At 44.9% G+C, this 23,889-nt stretch overlaps 1 protein-coding gene across 1 annotated transcript in view; it reads left to right on the top strand.

Moving 5' to 3' along the window:
• LOC144172506 (uncharacterized) overlaps positions 1 to 22,891 on the top strand; it is a 98,453-nt gene extending 75,562 nt beyond the window's left edge. The window contains exons 3-6 of the mRNA XM_077701192.1: positions 8,127 to 8,296; positions 10,206 to 10,297; positions 21,134 to 21,232; positions 22,682 to 22,891. Coding sequence (XP_077557318.1) covers positions 8,127 to 8,296; positions 10,206 to 10,297; positions 21,134 to 21,232; positions 22,682 to 22,866 — 546 coding nt within the window. The 3' untranslated portion in view covers positions 22,867 to 22,891. The remainder of the gene's footprint in view (positions 1 to 8,126; positions 8,297 to 10,205; positions 10,298 to 21,133; positions 21,233 to 22,681) is intronic.
• Positions 22,892 to 23,889: the final 998 nt, after the last annotated feature.

The following is a 23,889-nucleotide window of genomic DNA, read 5'->3' as shown; positions in this document are numbered from 1 at the left end:
AGGGGCGGACAACGCCGCCGATGACGACGACGCCGCAGGAGGGACAAGGCGAGTGAATCAGATGCTCTGCATCTAAAACCTACCGATAGGCAGCAGTATCTGCACTTTGACAGTTGTCATCCGCGCCACTGCAAAACGAGTATCCCATACTCGCAGGCCCACCGATTTAGGAGAATTTGTTCCCGCACCGAGGACTTCGAGGGAAACGTAGAAAAATTGCGCAATATACTCGCGAAGCAACAATACCCTCCCCTCATAGTCAACGACGCTATTTGCAAAGCGGCCAACCTTGATCGCCAAGAGTTGCTGCGCCATGAAAAAGAACTAAACCAGAAAGGGAGAGGCAACCTGGTTCTGATGTTCGGAGACAATTCCCCGAACATAAACAAAATCTTGAAAAACCATTTCAACATGCTACAACAGAGTGAACTGCTTTCGAAAATCTTCCCTACCCCTCCTCGTGTCGCATACAGGCGCTCCAAAAATATTAAAAATTACCTTGTACACGCCAAAACTGAGAGGACACGCAAAGGTGGGTGTCAATCATGCGGAAAGGCACGGTGCCACGTATGTAAACACATGCAGACAACCACGGTGGCAGAAAGCACCAACTACAATTTCAAACATCTAATTCACGTGACACTCGACTGCGACTCTTCTAATGTCGTGTACCTTCTGGAGTGGGGTGTTTGTGGCATTCAATACATTGCCCAGACGGACACGGCATTCCGCATGCGCTTCAACAACCATCGCGCACATGTTCGTTCACTCCCGGATCTACCCTTATCCCGACATATTAACTCCGAAAACCACCCGTTCGATTCTATTAAGGTTACACTTTAACAGAGTGGATTTTCTACTACAAGAGAACGCGCACAACGTGAATCCTACATTATCCACAAATTCAATACCGTAAAGGCAGGAATAAATGTTAGTCCGGGCATTAGGTCGTCTATACATGCTGTTGAAAATCTGGCTGCACAATAATCTTCTATCTAAATTGTAAGTCTCTGTGTTGTTTAAACAAGTAATCAAGCTATTATTATTTTGTTTATTTTCTTTGTGGAGTTTCCGCACAGGCGGCATATACTACAAACAGCCTCGAGGAGACCGCCGTCGTTTACTCCAACAAAGGACCCGAGCCACTCCCGCGTGCCGGTAGAGGATTAGTTAAGCGCCCTTCCCCGGGTTCATGGTCAGGGACGACCCTTTCGACTGCCCGGACAGAGCGGAAGAATAGACCTATGTATGATGAATGCCGCTCGCCCGTCCTGCCGGTCGGCGGAACCTTGCATGTTTTGAGCCACAGTGCGGAGATCGTACCTACACTCTTAACGAGCCTTCCTATTTGTTTGTATGGTTGGCGTCACTGAAACATGTGTGCGGCTGCCACCGCTTCCTGTAAACTATTTCCGTAATGTCAGTGACCATTGGAATGCTGTGCCCCCAGTGATTGTGTGAGATCCTTTCTGTTGCTGCTTTGCGCTTTCCTTTCTTGACCAGAGCGGCGCCCTTCTGAAGCGAGTGGTCCCTGTCACTCTTTCTACAAGCTGACGAATGATAGGGGACAGCGTTTTGAAAGATTTGTGTACTCTTCTCTACCCTCTGCATGTTTAGGTTTGTTTTGTATTCTTTTTTTTTCTTTTCCTTCTCAACTTCCCTTTTTGTTAACCTTTACCTCAACTCGCCGAGAGGGTGTGTTTGTTGTTGCTTTTCTCCCCAAATCCTCCTCTCCCTCTCCCCCCCTCTCCCTCTCTCTCTTTTTTGTTTTTTCTCGGCGTCGTTGGACGACGAGCTTATAAATACGTGCGGAGAAATACGAAATCTTGTCTTGCTAAAGGTCGGCATCCGACCGAAACGTCGAACAATAAACAGTTTTGTTAGAAGCTAACCCATTTTTCACTATATATATATATATATATATATATATATATATATATATATATATATATATATATATATATATATATATATATATATATATATATATATATATTTATATATATATATATATATATATATATATATATATATATATATATATATATATATATATATATATAGATATATATATATATATATATTTGTATATATAGCGAACGAGAAAGGGAAAGGACGGGCTCGTTGAATTAAGATAGAAATATGGATTGGCGCTTAAGATAACCTCTGAAAGCAAAGGGGGGGATTGTGGTAGGCCATTGAAAAAGATAAGTCATTTGGAAAGACAGAAGAATGTGGAGAAAAAACGCCCACAGGGTGGTATCCGAATCCACGGCCTCCAGAAAGCGCGTCTGGTGCGACGACCACTAGCCTACCGGCGGGACTACTGTTTTTCCCTCCACTTTCTGGGGTATTTGTGTTAAGGTATTTTTGTTTTCTCTGCTGCGGGGTGGTAGCCAGCGCCCCTCAGTGGTGGGTTTTGATCCAACCCTGTGGGCATTTTTTCTCCACTTTCTTTCTGTCTTTCCAAATTCCTTATCGGTTTCAATTACCTACCACAATCTCCCGTTCCTTTCCGAGGTGTTTTTGAATGCGAGACCTTATTTCTATAGGTATTTTTTTCGTTTCGGCACAGTGATATATATCACTGTGTCGAACCCAAAAATACCGTTTCGGGTAGTGTTCTGTTTCAGGCGAAATCAATTCGTTGCGGTTCAGTTCCGCTTCTACAAAATGACATTCCGAACCGATTCGCGAGTCGGTTCGAGAGCTTCCACCCCCCCCCCCCCTTCCCCACTCCCCGAGCGATGGGAGACCTTGCGGTCCAGCACCGCCCTGCTGACCCAGCGCGCGCTGACGGCCGGGGGCCAGGAGCTGCTGGCCCAATGCTGTTCCCGCGACCTGGGAACCGCTCCGTCTGGCGTCTGAAAACGCTTCGAGCTCAAATAAAGTTACTACTACTACTACTTAGTCGAGAGTTTTAAACGTTTTGCGAACAGGTTCGGGAGCTTGAACCGTTCACGAACCGGTTCAATGAGTTCAATTAGCACCTCAATTAGAAAAAAAAAACATTTAGTAGATAAAAGTGACAGTCAAATTAAACATAACAAAAATTCAAAATTCCGCTGTTCCCCAAGGGTAGTGGCGCAATTGCAAAGCAAACTTTAAACGATTGCGAGATATTAAAAAAAGCAGATGAAGTGGCGACGGTTTACCACCTACTTTTTCGCCCAGACCTTACGTTCTCCTAGCGACTATTCACAAAGCCACCGCCAAGTGATATGACGGTGGGATATATTTTCTGCCCTTAACTTTATTGTTGAAATCGCAATCGTCGCTATGGAATCGCCCATCACAGTAACCTTGAAGCCTTAAATTCAGGCTTGCGCTAATGGCGCGTTCAAATACCAGCGCTTAATACCCATTGTGTATATTTTTGATATTCGTACCAGAACAGAAAAATCCTGTAACAGGCACATAAATAGTACCACTGAAATATATTATTTGGTCACCCTGAATAATTTAGCTGTCATCTTATCGAATGGGTTACCCACACTTTTGTTAAAAGTAACCTGTAGTTGACGCTCTGTCACTGCATTATTGCTCAGACAACCCCATTTCCTTTTCCGATGGCTATACCGGATGTGTGCATTACAATCGGTATGTCATCGTCTGTCTAATCCCGGGCCATTGATCCATGTGCTACATTGCGTAATCTTATAACAGATTATGCTGTTACCAATTGAAAGAGAAATTTGACGCGCGGAGTATGAGATGAGACTTTTTTGGGTAGACGCTCTTTAATTCGTCCACAGCAGTATTCCCCTCCTGAACGAGTAGCAGTAAAAGTACTGTAGCGAGTTGGGCAGTCACTACAAGTGCACCTACGAAAAAAAGCAGATCTGAAAGAGAAAAAACTACAGAACAAGCAGAAAACGTGATCGCTGGGCGAATGGGGCAGTGTGAGGTTCCGGACTTCCCTTCTGTACGTGTCATCTGCATATACTGTTTCTGCTTCCAAGGCAACGTCGAGGGCTGCAGTTTCTTGCCAAGAGATTAAGTGCGCGTCTTAACAGTTTTCCCTGTCATACCTGTTGTCATTTGTATCAATAAAAACGAAACTTGTCCACTGTTCGCTTGCCAAAAACTGACCACGGAACTCACTGCCTTCGCATTGATGACACGTTTGTTTGTGATAGGCAGGGCAAAGAAAAGTATAGAGAAATATGTGCGTTTTGGTGTTTTTCCACTTAATCGGGTTTACTTACATTTGCCTACCATTTAAAAAAACGTGATTCGCCTTTTCCTTTTTGTTGCTTTCGATTAAACACATTTACAAAAACTGGCGCATTTGATGCCCCTTGCTATATCTCTGCACCGAGTCGCAGGTTATGTTGCAGCCCGGGTATCTTATTTTAACCTGCTGGTGATGTTTAACGTGGATAAATATCTTGATACACGTAGGTTCTTGATTTCCATCTACTTCAGAAAAGCGGTCGTGTGGGAGGGAGATCGAGGCCACTTGTGGTCAGCTGTAAACGGCTCAGCCACTGAGCAGCTCCTGCGGTCACACTTGACAAGTGTTATCAATTTCCAGGTGTCGGACCTTTTCAACAAATTATAAAATGCAAAAAGTTTGCACAAACTGGGTGTGGGCTTTCGCTGTTGCGCAGTGGAGCACTCCTGCATCTTGACTACTCCAATGAAGTCTCGGCTAGGGAATGGCAAAGTTGTTTTATATCCCCTGCAAGCTGCCGAGAATGATATTTCGTTTGGTCAGCTTGCAATACGTTCGCGCTTCCAGAAGAAACACGCCATTGCTACATTGGTACTGGTTCACTTCCCCTGCTGTTACATACGGCGCGATAATGTTCAATTTTCGGGAGGGGAAAGTGCGCGAGCGGGTACGAAGTTGATGGTACGTGAAAGAAAAAAGCCCTAATTGCATTGACTGCATACCAGGGTCGAACCATGTCGGCATGAACCGGTAACCGTTATTTCTTTTTTCGGTTCAGTTTCGGTTCGGGTTTACTGTGCCAAAATACAGGGTGTCCCAGCTATCATGCACCAAGATTTAAAAAAAGAGAAGTCGCGTAACTCGAAGAAAACCTAGTGCATAATGTTTGCAGTACTGTGAAGAAGCGGACAGTAATTTTTTCGTTAATGAGACTTAATTAATTAATTTTAATTAAATATCTAACTCGAAAAATACTGTCCTAATCACTAAAGTGTCAATGAGGCACTTGTAGGTAATCATGAGGGGCATCTAACTGCGCTATTTTCAGCGACGAACTAATTGCGTACTCATTTATTCTGACTGATAAAGGAAACCCGCGAAATATGAAAAATACCACGTGTCGACGCTTACGCGCGCATTGTGAAGCAGCGTCCCCAAGCAAAGCTGATTGAAAGCAACTGCTTTGCGTGTTACCCGCCCGAAGAGACAGCGCATCACCTTGATAATAGCATGCATGGAAGGAGCAGCAGCAGCAAGATTCGCGGGACGCGTGTGCAGATAAGGAACAAACTCGGTCGCGATTTCTTCTGTCTTTCTTTTGTCTATTTCATTCTGGCTAACTCAGAGGCAGCCTGTTTGAGGGCGTTGCTTTACGGTGCGCGCGGAGGCGCCGTCACGTGGTATTTTTCATATTTCGCGGGTTTTCTTTATCAGTCAGAATAAATGTGTACGCAATTAGTTCATCGCTGAAAATACCGCAGTTAGATGCCCCTCGTGGTTACCTACAAGTGCCTCATTGACACTTTAGTGATTAGGACAGTATTTCTCGAGTTAGATAATTAATTACAATTAGTTAATTAAGTCTCGTTAACGAAAAAATTACTCTCCGCTTCTTCACAGTACTGCGAACATTATGCACTAGGTTTTCTTCGAGTTACGCCTTTACTCTTTTTTTAAATCTTGGTGCATGATAGCTGGGACACCCTGTATAACGGTGCCGGTTTGGGTTCAAGTACGGCAAAAATACCAATTCAGTTCCGGTTGTCGGTTTGTTTCATTTGTGTGTGTGTGTGTGTGAGTGTGTGTGTGTGTGTGTGTGTGGTGTGTGTGTGTGTGTGTGTGTGTGTGTGCGTGCGTGCGTGCGTGCGCGTGGGCGTGTGTGTGCGGTCGCGAGTGCGTGCGTGCACGTGCGAGCGCACGTGTGTGTGTGTGTGGATCGCTGGGTGGGGGCGTGTATGAGTGTGTGTGTACGTGCGCGTGTGCAAGCGCGTATGCGTGTGCGTGTGCGTGGAGGTGGTTGCGCGCGGTTGTGTTTGCACGAGTTAGAAAGATATTCCCCGTAAATATACGGAAGATGTTACCGCCAATCCTCGTTTGCACATTTCTGTCATGTCATACAGCACACTGAACTCTAAAATACAAGCTTTGCTAACCTGGGCGACCAGTTTTGCCGTTGCGGAGGATTTCTTCTTCATTTCACCGCGAGTGCACCGTATCTTGGCGGAAGCGTCACGTAACTCGACAGGCCGAGCTCCGCTATCCACTGCGTTTTGGCGCATGCGCTGTCCGAAGCTGGTTCGCCGCCTGACCATGCGACTCCCCGGGTGCATGCGAGCTTGGCCATGAACGAGACTGAGGCCGGGCCACATTATCTTCTTTGAGAGTTGCACGGAGGTGGAGGAATTGAGCCTTCGTAGGTAACCGCGTCTGACCACCCCTAGGTTATTTCCAGGCGAGCTGCCTCACTGCAAACGGTCAGGAATGCCAACCGCGTGATATCAGAGATGGAGAGGGAGGGCGAGCCGCTCGGCTCCGAAAACGCCGGAAGCAGGTATCACAAATGTAGATAACAGCAGGCTGTGGACGAATAGTATACCCATGAGAGATAAATGAAATGTTAAAGGAGCCACGAAGACAAAATAAATTTGTGCTATTCGAAAGATTTCGTGTTTTATAGTGCCGCAGTGCTTGTCCGAATGTAAACGATGCTTTATTTATTGAGAAACTTACTAATTAACTTAAAATTCTGATTTTTGCGCTTAACCATGCGATTTTGTGGTCTGCAATGACAGCACAGGGCCTTGTTTACCGCTAGTGAACCTAGATGGCCCCACCACACCATGGCAAGCCGTTTTCTGCCATTGGTTTGTTTGTGAACGTATTTGTACCTGGCTTGTTTTGTTCATGGGGACAATCGTTTCGTGAAACATGGTTCTCGCTCGAAAAATACGGTCACATAAGACATCGTCGCTTGCTTCAATCGGCCAGTGTCGTCTGAAACAACCCCAGAGCCCCGCACGCCTGTGCAGCTAAACCAAGCAGAGTGCGCGCAGTACCAAAAGCAGCATACGCATCGGTACTTCGATGTTTACGTGGGCTTTCGTTACTGCCACTGTTTCTCCCGCCATTCTTATGGCTTTCAAAAGAATGTGCCCTAAATTTAAGCGCAAATAGCTCCTTCGGGAAGCTTATAAGCTCTGCCTTATTGGCGTTTGCTTTTGCCGCACTTCGCCAATGCCAGAGCTGTCTCGTATCACATCATAGGAGCTGTTGCTGGAAATGAGCTGGTGGGTCGCATGGCCATTCCTTTTTTGCCTAATCATGTAGCTTATTTGAGGGACGTTTACGTTAAAAGTGGTGTCGGTATGTTTCTAACGATGCAATTTTTGAATGAAGCAAGCGTGTGTTTTCTCTTCATGGCTCCTTTAACCAAGTGAACCCAAGACTTTACCGGTCTAAGCCATGCTTTCTCTTTGCATATCCAGGGTTAGCTGAGCGAATCCGAAGCGATTGCTTGATACAATGCGAATACATTGTGCTAATTGGTAAGTTTACCTCCAATGTACAGCACGGTAAGGTTATAGCAGAAGCTAACAGATTATTTGTTGTTCTTTCATTCTGAATGTGAAATATAGCCCTGAATATACCTCATGCACACAGGATGCGGTTATGGCGTGCGTGGTTTCTGTTCTATGCCAAATTATAGGCAATTTTGACTATCTTACGTTTAGTGCAACGAAATATCTAAGAATAAAATAGAACAAACCAAATTCCTAATTAAAAAAAAATATCCTTCACATCTATTGACAATAAATTAAACATCTTTTTTTCTGTTTTTTGACGAACTTCTTGATTTATCGGGATTTCACACTTTATTGTTGCTTTCCTTCTCCAAACTTATGATGTTTCAATTAAAAGATGTTGACCTCCATTTTATTTTCTCCCTCAGTTTTTCTCGCAGAGGAACTCACTGTTTATTCTTCTGAACCGGACATACACTCCTGTAGGTGGACGTAATGAGTCACTCTGCATGAGGACAGGATACGTGGTATTTGACTATAAAAATTACACCATTGAGAGAATTTTTCGCTACAAAAATTTGAGCGAAGGCGATGCACAGTGAGTATAGTAATCTTCGAATTCTAATTCTTACATTTACTTTTTTCTGTTAGAGTAACTGCTATCAGATGTATCGGCCAGACTATAAATGCAGAAAAAATGTTCCCAATTTGATGCAATACCATCTTCAAGTGCTTTTCAACAATTTTTTATGTTGGTATTGATTATACGCTTGATTGCGCAAGGAAGAATTTTCGAAAACACACCAAATACCAGGGCTCACGGGCTTAAGTTTACATATTTTCTGGTATGGATTTTTTTACGTTCAAGCAGGCATTTTACCATAACCAAATTATTCCTATTGAGAGCCATCATGCTAAGCACTGGGGGGGGGGGTAAATGGGAATGCTGTTCAGAGTTCTTTCGTTACTGCCTGCGCGGCACGAAAAGGAGAGGATTGAGGTATTGAATACGTGTGATAAAAACTGTTTTGTAAAAAGTTGACATAAGACTATTTTTATGAAGTTCGATTACATAAAAACGTAACTCTGCCGTCAGCGAAGTACGGTGTGTGTTGCTTGATGTGTTGTGCGTAGATGTCTGAGAAATGTTTGGATTGTGAGCATTCTGATCTGCCCATTTAGTGAAGGTGTGGTCGGTGGTAATCCCTTGCCTACTTCAGGCATATTACGGATTTGGGGGTTATTTGAAAAGTAAGAATGGGAACGACGTAAGTGTCCTATTCGTTGCGGCCAAACCACACTGCGGTTAGGTCATGAAGACTGTCTGTGTACATAATGCGCGTAGGAATTCTGCTCTGTGATGAGTATGTTTAAACAGGCGCCTTTATACACCGGGCTTCTGTTCGATGTATGCTGGCATTCTGGTATGTTAAATTGAAACCGCAAAGGTTGTTCCGTGTGCAGCGCAATCTACATGAGAGGGGGTATAGTATTCGTAAATGTAGTATTCTGTGTATTGGTATCTGCGATTAAAGCTTATTAGGAGCGAAGCCCCTTAGGTGCTGGGGTGTTGGCGTCTCCTGTCGTCGTCGCAATCTTCGTCTCATATAGTCACGTTATTGACACACCTGGAAACTCGTTCACGCCCCGCGCTAGAACGTAACGCGGGCTAAAGAAACACCGCAATATTAGTTTACGCCTCGTGCTGGAGTGCTTCGTAACGCGCTTTATTAAAAAACACCCAAACACCCATTTACACCTCGAGCTACTGTACTTCGCGCTTCAAAGACGAGAGACGTTCGCGGCAAAGCTACGCCGCAACGATTTCATCTCCGCGGGCATAAACGCCACGACGCCAAGAATACAATTAATATACACGGCATGCTTAGCCCGTCCTCAGGTTTCGCGTTAATAAAGTGGCCCATGATTTTATGTACAGCACAGTTAGCGAAGAAAGATAAGTTCTAACCGGTTCGGACAACATCTTGCATATCGCAGGTTGCAGATTCTGCAGGGCATTTAAATAGAAAAAACTGTCTTTTCAGTGTCACTAACACGTCATATTACCCTGGTAGGGGCCTCTCATTTAGCTGCTCAATGGATATTTAGCTGCTAATTTACCTGCTAATGGCTATGATCGAGTCATGATATACTAGTATATGACTTGGATGCTTCAGTATGGACTAGACTTGTATAGCATGCAAGAGCGCTTTGAGTTTACGCTGTGAGTTTAAGGTAAAAAGGAAGCGTCGATGCCACTTCCCGTAATCTATCCCTTCAATGGCAGTGCGGCATTCCGGGGCGTTGGATGTATCTAGATGTGACATAAAATTGCCACTGACCTATTGTGGGAAAAGCGATGACAACGTGAATCGTCTAATAATAGTTTTTTTTTGTTTTACGAGGAAATTTACGTCGTATGTTTTCTGAGAAATTAAATATGAAATAAATACTTGCGTATTGGGCACACGTCACACGAGACTGATTCGTAGCATTTTTGACGGCAGGTATGAGTGGCCATATGCATGGATAAACATGACCTTTTATAACAAAACGGAATTGCAACTCCACGACTGGATGAACACAACTGGAATTATGCGTGAGTATTTAACAGCGGTGTTGCATAAGCTGTTTGTTCCGCTGAGTTTAGCTACCAGAAAACTCCCCCCAGTTGTGGGCTGCCTTCCACCCCCTAGCTACCTCCTGCGAGAGAAGGTGCACGTAACGTCCTCCTACCCTGCGCGAAGGGCGGCGTTAACGCGATATATGCACAACCACTTTATCGTAGCCTTGTCTAGCCGCGCCGTATGGAAGTTCCACATGCACACATGCCGAGCTAAGCTGTGACGTGACCTCAGGGATATAAAAGCAACTCCGCTCCTGCGCACGCGCCATTATAAAAGCCAGGTGTCTTACGAAGGGAGAGACGGGGTGATTGAAGGAGATCGTCACTCCCCAATAAGAGGAAGCGTGGCGCTGAATCCGCCTCGCTGTTACTCTAGGACGCAGGCGACGACTAAAAGTCAAATCAGGAATGACACGCCAGTGAAGCAGCGGTTAGAATTAAGCGAGTTGCAGAAGATTCGACGTTACGAGCTCACGTACATTGTGCAAACTTTACTGAACAAGTGTTCATTGCTCCTTAGGCGGCTGACGACAGCACCATGCAGAAAGCTTAACCGAGCCTCGAAGCAGAGCTAGGCAAAAAACTAGGCTGAGTCTCGAAGCGTAACCACCCATAAAGTTATAGGAACGAACATTCAGTTAGGCAGGGCCGCCAGATTCGCCGTCTGCTCAGTCTTCGCACCCCTAGTGCGTAGCTGCCCACGTTTTTAGTAGTTTAGTTCTTGCGGAGCAGTCTGGCAAATGTCATTTATTGAATTCAACTACAAACATTTTTCAAAATAATTTCACTGTAGCGCGCTTTTTACCTTTGCGCGTAAAGTTTCTCTTCACTTTAAATTTTTAAACTCATGGTTTCAGAAAATTCAGCGATGCAGTCTCCTGGCAGATTCATATTCGAGACACATTGTTTCGTCGGTTCTCTTCCCACTCAAGGGGGTTTTAAGGAGTGCATGTTTGCGACACCGCACATTTCTTAGCGGTGAATACTTTAACTTTACCATATGCCAATGCATTGCCTGAATAAAACTATCAAGTATCACCTGTATATAATAATCTATTCAGGTTTTCTCGCAACCACTTGAGATTTCAATTTCGGGGCACGGGGTCTTGTTTAAGACCTATGATTCTGTGTGAAAGAGGGCTGAATGATATAGCAACATTTGGATCCTTTATTGGCGTTTAGAGAAGAGCTACCATTTCTTCTACAAAGAAAATGGTGACCTATAACAATTACCTTAGTCTTCTTTTCGCATTTTCCGCAGGAAGACGGGTCAGTTTGCTTTTGTTTGACATTGTTCCAGGCTCTTTTCTGCAGGTGCCAAGAAAATGCAGTTACACCCGCAATGGATTTGCCACAGTTTATTTTTCAATTCAGCCCGAAGGACAGAACATATCAAGAACACTGCTGTAAAATGACGCGAAAGATAACGCGAAAGAAATCGATAAGGCACCAAACACTTTCAGTTTCTGTAGCTTTTGTAGAACCATTGCTGTAACTTTCAAACGGAAGAGTTGGTGCTGGCGGTAGCTTTGCAGTAAGTGTACCGAATTTTTGCCGAACTGTCTCTGACAAACTCGTGAAATATTTGAGGAGTTGTGTTGCTAACAAACCCAACACAATCACAATGACAAAACATATTGGAAGATACAAACACTGTTACTTGCCTGATTTTATACTCTAGTGGAAGGTTAACATCAAGTTAGATTCGGTTTTTTCAACTGTCGATAAGAACCGCATTTTTCTGGCTGTGTTCGAGGTTGGATTATACTTTTGTGATTTTAATCTCTTTTGTTTAGTTATTTAGGTTTATTATAAAGCAGATAGGGCTTCGGTAATATATTAATGCTGCAGAAGCAGTTTTAGAGTAAATGAAATCGTAATACACCGAATGTTTTGAGGAAGTGTGGCTTAAGGTTCGTTAGGTTTTTCAGTAAATTAAGTACTGTATTGTAAATCAGATTTGAAACGAGGCACAAGTATGTAACTGTTAGACGCCTACAATGGTGTGAAAATTTTTGCACGCCTCTGTGCCAAGACTCATGGTGAAATCGTGCACCTTGCGTTAGGCACGTACTTTTTTTTCTATTGTCAATCATCAAAGTGCAAAGATTCTCAGGATTCTATTCTAGGGCTCTTGCCCAGGCAGCGCTCGTAATGTATTTGTAAACAACGCGATTTTTTCTCAAAGGAACCTGCAGTTATACATATAATATCTGGTAGATTGTTTGATTATAAAATGTATGTGGGTACTGTAAAGCAAAACAATGATGCTTCAATACGCTAGGGTTTATTACGTCTGTAAAGTCAATGTTATTATCATTTTTTTTATACTACGGGATCATCTGTTTACTGAGAGTTCATCAGAGCGATACAAATCTTGTGTGCAAATTTTTTAGGACGCTTTTCTTTCTTGTGCTACATAAAACGGGACAGTTAGGTCTGTCTGGTTGTCTGCCTGTCCCTCAATTCAACGCCCCACCGAAAAGAAAACAATTCTCCAAACAGGGGTAATATAGATAAAACATTTTCAAAACTCATTTATCTGATGACAGTGTTCATACTTCTCGAGATTTTTCAGCAAAAAAAAATTAACAAGCATAAACAGAACACATAACAAAGAAAATTACAAGCCTCGAAAGAAAGAAAATTATGATGATAAATTATAAAACGCGCTCGCCCCACCTATGGGCGACTTGCAAAAAGTCAAACCGTAACAAACCGTTCAATGATAACGCACAGAGTTGAAGGCAGAAAATGTGAATAGGCTTCTGCGAACCTCCACTGCGTTTTTTCTGGAAGCGGCGAGACGGGAAGGCGAGCGTGAGAGGCGAGCGGAAGAGAGAAGAGGATTTTACTCTGCACGGGTGGCAGAAGAGTATAATCGTTCAATGATACTGGTACTTGCAGCGAAAGGCGCAGATAATCCGGCGTCTTTTTGTTCCCGCGCATCTTGTACGCCATCATTCACACAGCCGTTTTAGGGGCGGAGCTCCTTTTGCTCGGGCCAAGTCCCGCGTCGCGCCGTAGGTAACCTGTGCGGCGCCACCCCACGCCACCGCCGCCGCCCGTTTTAGGGGAGAAGCTCCTCTTGCTCGGGCCAAGTCCGGCGTCGCGCCGTCGCCGTGTCCACTAGTTTAGGTGCAATTGACGCCGACGCACGCGGTTTTGATGCCACGAATCTCTGGCTGCAACGGGAGGTACGTGGCGCTCTTCCCACTGCGCTACAAACTGAAAGGTGCGAAAGGTGCTAAGGCGTTCGTAGCATGTGCTATGAACGCGCCTTATATTCTTCACTCATCAGGGGCGGTATTCTCGAGTTTTGTCCCTTTCGCGTCCCTTTCAAAAGTGTCCCTTTTGGCGAGCCCTGACTGGCTAAAAGCAAACAACCGGAAGTGATGTAACCCAAGCGCGGCAAACCTACTGCCAACCTTCCTTCATGCTGCCCACGTCCACTTCTTAACCGGAATTACGTCACGATGAAAGAGACGCAAAAGGGACGTTTTCAAAAGGGACAGTTACGAGAATACCGCCCCAGGATGGTGCGCGCCGTCAAGAAGAGGCGAAGTGAAGTAGCGCACCATGACGCTAATGACCGCCGACAGTCGGCGCCTTGATGCCGGCGCCTTCGTGTACGGGGAACGCGCGTGAATTGAGGCACCGTCCAAATCGGAGCGGGCGCGGGATAATTGCATCGATATGTAAATAAACATCGTGTATATAGGTGTATATACCAATACCCCTATAACAACGTGTCGAATCTCTATATGATGGGCGGGGGAATGTTTCACGGTTTTACCGATAAGCGTTCGAGGTTATCCCCACTAATCACCATTGACTTCGTGGAGATGGCGCACCTTTTTTTTCACCTCGTCACGTCATCGTCACGCCAGCGTGTTCCGTCATGGGCGACGCTTTCTCCAGTGGTTTCTCGCCGAAAACGGTGCGACTGTGACGGGAAGACGAGCTCTACGTTTAAGTTCCGTCAACGCGACGTGACCACGCCCGTAGTAAACCAACCCATGAAAAACAAACTTTTACAGATAAATTTAGCGAAAAGTGAGTACACCTAAAAAAGTTTGTTTGGTTTGGATTTGCAACACATTGTAACCACTCTGGGCCGACTTGTTCTGCAAGGAGCGATGGACATCAGGGGATCTCAGTTCGAATTAACCGTTCTGGATACGGACGCGTTTGAATTATCGGGAGTTTTCCCCCATTGAAACGTACGGGGTTGTGCCGGGACCAGGGCGTCAGTTCGAATTAACTGTAAATTCGAATTAACCGAGTTAGAGTTAACGAGCTTTTGCTTATATACAAAAGAAGGCATACCCTTCGCAAAGCTCCGCCATGCTCACTGCTGCCGAGATACGGAACTGATAATTACTTGCTTCGGCTTTTACTGTCCGCGTATGTCTCCCAGAGTAGTGATACACCTTTGTTTGTTTTAAAGAAGTTTATTTATTTGGTTGAAAAAAATAGATTTTGTAGAATTCAAATTTGGCGCCCTTGGAAGACCGCCTCATAGTCTCTACAATGGCAGAAAGAGGGCGCCAGGAGTCCACTAAATCTAGGAGTTCCTGTATAAACATCCCCCTCGCGAGGGGCACGATCAAATGCAGAGCATTTCCGGGGGCGCATGACGTTAAGTAGTTTGCGTTACGTTAATGTTGTTGCACTTGTGGCAACTGCTCACGAGAGAGCGCTCGTCAGCAGTCATTTGAATGAGTCAACGATATAAGGCGCGTTCGTAACCTTCCGATCTGTGTCGGCTTTGTATGGCGCTCGCGCATGGCATGGCTCCACGTGGATGTGGAAGCCGGCCCTACGCGGCAATGTTTTCGTGAGTCTATATCCCAGTACGTAGAAGTCCAGAAGCGCAAGGCATACACTCCTGAGTGGCTGTCAAGGATAGAACCCTTGACTATGCTTAGGGAATTTTACAGATACATCAGCCTTCATATAGGTTGGTGGCTTGTCGCTCGAGTTGCTCATGTGAATAAGTTTGTTTTGTGTTTCTGTGTTGTGTCGAAGACCGGCATTAAAGAAAAAGAAAAGGTTTTGTGGCCCAGTGGGTACAGCACCATGTACCTTGCGATCCGCCCGCAGAGTCGTAGGATCGAAACCTGGCGCCGGTATGTATTATTTTTTTATATAGTGTAGGGGAGCGATGCGGACTACGGACGCCAACGCGGGTGACATCGTGAGTTGCTGAAATGCTCTGCATTTAAAATCTAAGCTATTTTACTATTTTATTTACTTTTCAGATTAAGCACGCTCATTCTACGCTAAATTGAGCACTAGGAGGGCGAGCCTGTACTCATACGGAAAGCTTCAGTACGAACGCTGCTCCGTTTATGTTTCCGTCGCGGTTTTTTCACGCCACGGGGCATGACGGTGAAAGTGACGGCTGTGTGAATGAGTACTAAGGCGTGATTCTCTCCCCTACCAGAGTTTAACAGTGGTGCTTGGGTTACATGATGACCACAACTTGACATTGGGTTTTCGACGTTGGTGAAAAGATAATTTTTGTGCTGTGTTATTAAAATAAAGGATGAAGGGCTGACGCGCTTTCTCTTTGCCATGAACCAATAACCCTTAAATAACATGAAAACATTACGTTGACGAACGACTTAAATCAGTCAAGTTACATCGTAATTAATAGTCCTTTGACCAAGTGATAAACTTTAAAGAATACAAAACACTCTCGTTCTCATATATTCCGACTTTGTATTAGACTTTTCACGGACGACTGCGTATTATATAGAGGAATTCTTGATTCCGTGAACCAAAGTGTACTACTATCTGACCTAAATGAGATTTGTATCTCTTGCGATACATGGTTAATGAAAATGAACGCAAATAAATGCAAAGTAATGCGAGTAACCCGTCAAACATTGGCCGCGTATCTGCTCCTTCGTAGCAAATGTCGACAAAAGACGATAGTCTTTCTGGACCTTTGCCAAGTAAGTGCCTCCCTTCGCTTTCCCGCTCACCTCTTATGTTGTTCCTAGAACAGCGTAGAGGTATCTTCTTCGGTAGAAGCCGGCAAAGGTTTCTGAAGAATGCAGGTATCACGGATAATGAACGACGATGCTGTGAGGTATGAATTGCTGAATTGCTGAAAGGAGCCATATTCACTGCTCAAGATTTAAGGGCGAAGTTTCGCATGTCCACTTCCTTACCTTTGTGTGGGGTAAATGTTGATGATGGTGAAAAAATTAGCCCTCATCCACACTGTGAATGTGGCTGGAAAGCAAAGCTGTAAACGGCACCCACAACGATTACCCGTGCGACGTCCCTTATTTCACTCACGTCGCTCTAGAAATAGTGAAACCAGAGCGAAGTGAAATTCACCTAACCACACCCTCTATTACTTCAATGAGATATTCCTGGTAAGGTTAAATAAATGCAACCCGCCGCGGTGGCTCAGTGGCTAAGGCGTTGCGCTGCTGAGCACGAGGTCGTGGGTTCGATTCCCGGCAGCGCCGGCCGCGTTTCTGATGGAGGCGCAAAGCAAAACCTCCCGTGTGTATGAGATTTCGGCGCACGTTAAAGATCCCTAGGTGGTCAAAATTAATCCGGAGCCCTCCACTACGGCGCGCCTCATCGCCTTCATTGCGTCGGCGCGTTAAACCCTTCAATCAATCAATCAATTAAATAAATGCATGACGCATGAACGGTGGTTTGTTGAGGATTGTTGGTGTAGTAGATGAGTGGAAACTATTTTTTTTTATAAAAATAAAGCTGAAACTCCGTGTTAGACGATCTCCCTTGTCTGTCTCCTCCGTCGCGGACGGAGGCGACAAGATGGGAGACAAACACTGTGGAGGAGCAGGAAGACGAGCAGGGGAGTAGGAAATACTTCTATTCACATTTATGAACGGCCCAGAGTTCGCCCCAACGGAGTGGTTCCTTCTTCACTGTAGCCCATATTCTGTCCGCGCCGCCTGTGCTCTGTCCATCAGCTGAAGCTGGGTAGGCAGAGAGGGGCTGGACAGCAGCATCTTCCATTGCTCCTGTTGGGTAATTGACAAAAAAGAAGGAGGGTGCTAAGGGATAAGTTCGCATACCTCGATTATGTGGCAGAGTGTCCCTACGTCTGAGCAAAATTTACAATTAGCGTCGGAGCGATTCGGGTGCATAAAGTGAAGACGCGTCGGATGTGGGAAGGAGCCATAATGTATGAGCGGTAGGGTAGTTTGTTGTTCTATCGAAAGGTTAGGGTAAAGCGAATGTAGGGTCTGTCTCAGAAGGCGATTATGCTGGATTATGTCCCTGGACGAGACATGCGGGTGACTGTCCTCGTTCAGCTCCATAGCACGGGGGTAAAAGTGCAGGCTTGGTGGGCGTATTTGTTGCCCTCCATGGGAGCGTGAGTGGGTGTCCCGATGAGCTGAATGAAACCATTTGGAGAGTGGTTTTTTGGCACACCCAGTGCAGGTCGGGTAGGCTTGTTGGGAATCAGTGACTACATTACGAACCTCTGGTTGAGTGAAAGCCAAGGCGACGACTGCCTTTTCTGCTGACATCATGTCTTCAAACTTAAGTGAGGCTCAAGCAAGGAGGTTGGTTCTGGAGGTAGCCACAATGATGGCGTACTGCTGGTGTCGATGTTGGGAGGCGTCTGTGTAGATAACTGCATGATCCCTACCCAGGGTGGTGTTGAGCGCTTCAAACCCTTGCTTGTCGGCGACCTTCGTCGTGTGAGGGGTTCATATTTCTAAGCAAAGGGAGCATCTTTAGTTCTGTCTACAGAAGTCCAGGAGTTTATCAAGTTTATCAAGCGGAGTGATATTCTGTGCTGCCTAACCAATCTGGTGAAGAATAAGGTGACACGCCGCTTTTCAGCTCATTCGAAGCTCCTGGGTAGAAAGATGGTGCTCTATCAGCTCTTTGATTGAATGAATGATAATTGATTGATTGTAGCGTTTTAAGGTACCGACGCAACGCAGGCGATGAGGCGCGCCGTAGTCAAGGGCTCCGGATTATTTTAACCACCTCGGCATCTTTCAGGTGCGCCGAAATCTCGTACACACCGGCGTTTTTGCTCTTCGCCTCCATCAGAAAAGCCTCCGCCGTGGCCGGGAATCGAACCCACGTTCTTTTGCTCAGCAGCACAACGCCTTAGCCACTGAGCCACCACGGAGGGTCTCTATTAGCTCTTCCTCCGTGTTGTAGAGCCACGTGCTAAGCAGCCTCTCTGTGGACGCACTCATGGGAAGACCAATGGCTTGCTCAACCGCGTTTCTAATCATTATATACAGAACTTTTGTGCCCTCCTTTCCGAGAAGACATAGGTTGACGTAGGGGATTCTTGAGAGGACAAAACCTTGAGCTTGTAAGAAAGGGAGCCGTGGACTCCTACATTTATTGATGTTGCGTAGGCCCGACCAAAACGAGGGGCCGCCCAGCTGCTGAATCGGCGTTCCATCTGTGGCGCGTGGCACTCCCGGCGCATAGCTGGCAAGGCCCGCTGATAGCGATCGTGAGATGATGCAGATGATGATAGTGGTGCTGCTAAAAGATGAGGTGCACGCTACAACAAGCTAATCGAAAAGTACCCAATTTCTCGAGGCCTCGCTTCTTCATGGCAACTCGCATGATTATGTTTATGTTTATTGATGCTGTGTTTGAGGCGCTGCAGGCATGCATCACTCTTGGTATTGACCTGAAGATGTACGCACAGGATCTTGATGCCTGGGCTTGCAGTGACGGCCACGCCATCAAGGACTATTTGAGTGTGTTCCTTGAAGTGTTGTTTGGCGTAAAGGCGGTGGCAAGGAGCTGAGATTTTTTTACGTGAACTTGAAGTGAGGTGCCAAAGGTTTATATGAGCTTCGTTTATCGCTATCGCGTGGCATTCAGCAAGAATGCATGGGTTCAACCAGTAGACGTGCTTGGTGAGTGCACCACTTCTCTTCCCCGTCTCCGTGTGGGCTCGTATCTAAATCGGTTAGAAAGCGGAATCTGGCTTTGTCACTCTATTAGTTCCAGGTAATAAAATCATTTAAATAAATGAATGCATTTTCTAGCACCTGGTGGTGCTAGCAAATCCTTTTATTTGTTCGCGGGAGTTTTCTATTGGCACCCACGGTCGCGAAAGAACCCTTGGGGGTAGAGACAACAAGCTTTGCTTTAAAACTTCATTGTAGTCTCTGTTCATACGCATTCACTGCTTGGGAGTGGCAGCGTCGTTGACCTTTCAGGCGGTGGTCGGGAACCCATGGGCCCTGGCGGCGTAAAGACGTGCATGGCTTCCTTGTGCTAGTGCCGAGTCGAACCATTTCCTATAGACCACCTCGCGGTTCAAAACGCATGAAGCACACGTGGTGAAGGAAGCAAACCCGAACGGCTCTGAAAACGGCAGTGTTTTCGCTTATTCGGCACTTGATTTCTTCTGCCCTAAAAAACAAGACATCCGGTAAGAAGAGTTCACAACCAAGCAGCGCTCCAAGAGTGAGCCTTAACCGTCTGCGCTCAGTGGTGTTAAAACTATTCATTTCTCAGAACGCGAGGCTGCGTCACCAGCTTGACTGCACAGCGCAACCACAAAACTGTTAAAGTAACTGACTCTTTGCAACCTACATTGGGCGCTTTTTGGCATCCTACCCTCTACCCCCGGCCTTCGGCATTACACGGAAGATGAAAAATTGCCGCCTGTGGAAAACCAGCAGTGCAGGGGCCGACCGAGGGTGTCCCCACACTGACAGCGGATCCCGGAGAGAGGGACCAGCGGAACCCCATCGGTTAAACGTATTTTTTCATTTCACTCTTAAGAAAACGCCACTAAAGAATGCAGAATGTTTTATTCGGTAGCAGTCGTCGTCATCCCATTCGTCTTCGTTTTCGGAACGCCCACCCGCGTAACGCAAATCATCTTGTAGCTCGTCCTCAACTCGGTAGGCCTCCAGTTCATCGTCAGCTGGTCCTGTGGCTGTCTCCATGTGTGCGCTGTAAAAAGACGGCTAGACATTTATCGTTACCGTCTTTGACTCGATGGACACAAGGCAAGCCGGTTCCTACCCGACGACAATGACGAAGGCGGGAGCTCCTCATGTGGCGTAAGCCCACACACAAGCCTTTGCGACGCAGGCGGTCACCGCGATGGACTCGTTCACGTGCGCTCGCTTTCTTTCCCCCTTAAAGCTACTGCGGGAAGATTATGCGCCGGGCCTCGCTTCAAGGACAACGGGTGGTTGGCGTGAGGCAGGCGTGGACGTGCGCTCGGTGTTTTCTGTCGTAGCAGGGCGGATTTGCATCGACCTGAACAGTTCTACTCTAAAAATCTGTAGTGACCTGCAACACTGAGGCTCAATTACTGTCACCCCCTTAAGGTCAAACTCTTACCAGCGAACGTATCGGTTATAAGAGCTATATAACAGAGAATGTCGAACACAAACGAACACGTAAACGTTTTTAGTACTTACGCATGCAAAACTTCAGGGAACTCACACACTCTATGCATTAACTTAAAAGGTGTCCGAGATATGCTACCTGTAAACATATTTAAACTGCAACTGATACTATATAGCCCGAAATATATATGAACATTAAAAATATATAGAAAAAGTGTTATAAGTTATGCGGTCGGTAGTGTCGTTCCTGCAAAACATAACTTGCGCTAAAACATGCAATTGGGATATGTTCGTTCTTTTTATTGTGGATAGGTTTCTAAGACCTTACCAAAATATTGTGTGACAGCCTTATTAAAAGGTTAGCCTACACCTGTGATTGATCCTGGTAGGTTTGTTGTAATTCAACTAGTGCTTAAATGGAGTTGTCATGCTGCCTCGCTCTCTTTGTCACTAGGTGAAGGATACAACTTACCAGCTCCCTTGTGGTATTTTGCCTACGTTCAAGAACACTGCGCTGTGATTAATGTTATAACTGGTGCTACTATCAGAAAAAGTGAGTACATCTATTTAAATACAAAAATTTACGTTTTGTTCAATAAAGTGTTGTACAAAAGTACTTCTGTCTTCCACGTGTGTATCATGGCAGCGAACAGTGTAATTCTATTGGCGGCGATCAGTTGTTTTCACTAGAGCTGCCATTACAGCTCTTTCCATATTTTAATTAACATGTGACAGGCGTCTGCCAGGTGTATACGTATTGGTGATAGTCCTTGACCTAAGCGAAATTTTGAGCGCTATAAATGAAGATACCCGCTGCCAGTGACAACATATTCACAGGTGTAATTATGTTGCCAAACTTTAGAAACAGATATACGTTTTATTTTTTACTGTTTTGTTTGGAAATCTTTGCGCCAAAAGGTTGGCTCTGTAGCATTACGTTGATAAGTACGAGGGTAATGCACATTTACTGATCAAGACGATCGATTGTATTAAACCGAAAGTGTTATACAGGGTTATCAATGTTAAATCTAGAGGTTTTTCTAAAAATAAGCGCTTAGGTTTACGCGAAGACGACCTCTACAGTGAGGTAATGCGCCCAGGGGGCACATAAATATCAGGTAATTATTGATTTTGAAGGCTTAATTAACTAAAATTGAATCATTAACATTTTAGCGGCTGCGATAATCAGGCATGTTTGTAATGGAAAGTTAGAGGCGATCTTGTTTCTACGCAGTTTTGATTGTTAGAATTTTTCTAGAGCAACCGTAGTCCGAGATATCAAACAGCGAAGTTTAATTACCGTTCGCATGATTACGCATGCAAGACAGTCTGTACCGGCGCAAAGCTCCTCCCTTCTGTGACGTGCCTGCTGTGTACGGTGTTTAGTTCGACAAAGCGGTGGACGCACAGGAAAAAGTGATAACTGGCACAAATTCATTCTTGGCTGGCGTTATCGCAATCTGCAGTACTCAAAACCGCTACCAAACCACAGAACCAAATGGAGGAGCTATGAGCCGGTCTTGACTTCTATAGAGCATGCGTAATCATGGGAGCGGCAATTAAACTTCGCCATTTGATATCTCGAACTATGAACGCGCTAGAAGAATTCTGTCAATAGAAACTGCGTAGAAACAAGATTGCCTTTAACTTTCGAATACCAACATGCCTGATTACTGCAGCCACTAAAAAGTTAATTCATCAATTTTAGTTAATTGGGCCACCTACATCAATAATTAGCTCATAATTATTTGTCGCCCTGGTCGCATAACCTCACTATAGAGGTCATCCTCGCGTAAATCTTAGCGCCTTTTTTTAGAAAAACCTGTCGACTTAACTTTGATCACCTTGTAAAATTTCTCACTAAGCTCGAAACTATTCGTAACGAAACGTTCTTATATTTTAAAGCTCTTCTTATTTGTGGCACGCGAAACTTGTTGTGTTTACCCAAGCACAATGAGAAGCTGAGTTTCTATACTTCTGATGTTTTATCTTCCTATTTCAGATTTGGCTATGAGAAATGGTACCATGGTTATCAACAGCTGTGAACTTTGGAAAAGGCACATACGAAAAACTAATGGTGAATTACAAGCCGCTCCATCAAAATGCTGCAAAAGGTTTTTCAGGACCTATTGCAACACAAAAATAAACGAGAGAGTGCACAGAAGTCGCCTGTGCGGAAGGTATTAAAAACAGCGATGTAATTTTGCTGTAGTAATCGATCACCAAATGTTGGCTTTGCCATTATTATTACTGTTTAAAATAAAATAGCTCAGATGCATTAAGCTTTGCGCCTCATTCCCGCTCGGTGCCTTAAGACACCGAGTGGAAATATCTCCCTACTACATTGGGCAATGTAGCAAAAGTTGGATGTACCGGGATGGCGGGTTTTGTCTTCACATAAGAAAGTGTCAATTAAAGATATGGGCTAAGGGCTTAAAACAAATTTTTGATTGAACTAGAGCGAAATAATACAGAATTAGTAAGCCATCACACTTTCATATGAATATAGAAAAAATCGGCTAGTTTGTTAAGGACAAAAAAATTATTTTTAACGTGATATGTACCAAGGTGCAGCAAGCTCAGAAACGCAAAAGGGCAAAAAAAATTCGGAGTATTTCTAATGCATGTAGTTCTTTTACGCAGTCTGCTCCCATCATAAGAAAACACCACACAAGTTATTTCTAGAAACAGTCTTCAAAATACTAGTGATCAGCGTAGGAATTCGAACATTTTGTGTTACGAATTGCATGATCGGACCAGTTGCCACCAAATACGCACTACTGGGATGACGGTAAAATCGAAGTTCACTGATGAAACGCAAGCTCCCAACAAGATTTTTGTATAAAAAAAATGGTCAAACTCATACAAAGTTTATCCATCGGGCAGTGAAAACGGAAAGACCTCCCGTCGCCTACATGCCAAACAGGAAATCACCTACTACTTCACGCAGCGCAAGTGTCAAGATTTCACATGAATTTTCTAACTTCGTTTCTACTTCTGCTTTCTTGTTACTGTCTTGACTTTCTTAGTATTAAATCATAGGTTGCATGAAAGATTGCAAACGTGGTGAACCATTTGCACTGAGGCGAAAAAATGTTTAAGGACCGACAATTTAGTTACAGTTTATGGACTAGTTTGTTTGCCTAACTGTGAAAAATATTGAAGAACCGCGCCGTGGTGCGTGGACTAAAGGCGGAGGCATACATTAGA

The sequence above is a fragment of the Haemaphysalis longicornis genome, unplaced genomic scaffold, assembly GCF_048455015.1.
Source record: "Haemaphysalis longicornis isolate Haplotype H1 unplaced genomic scaffold, Haemaphysalis longicornis Haplotype H1 scaffold_23, whole genome shotgun sequence".
Taxonomy (NCBI): Eukaryota; Metazoa; Arthropoda; class Arachnida; order Ixodida; family Ixodidae; genus Haemaphysalis; species Haemaphysalis longicornis.
The sequence above is the reverse complement of the archived record's forward strand: the minus strand, read 5'-3'. Positions and strand labels throughout refer to the sequence as shown.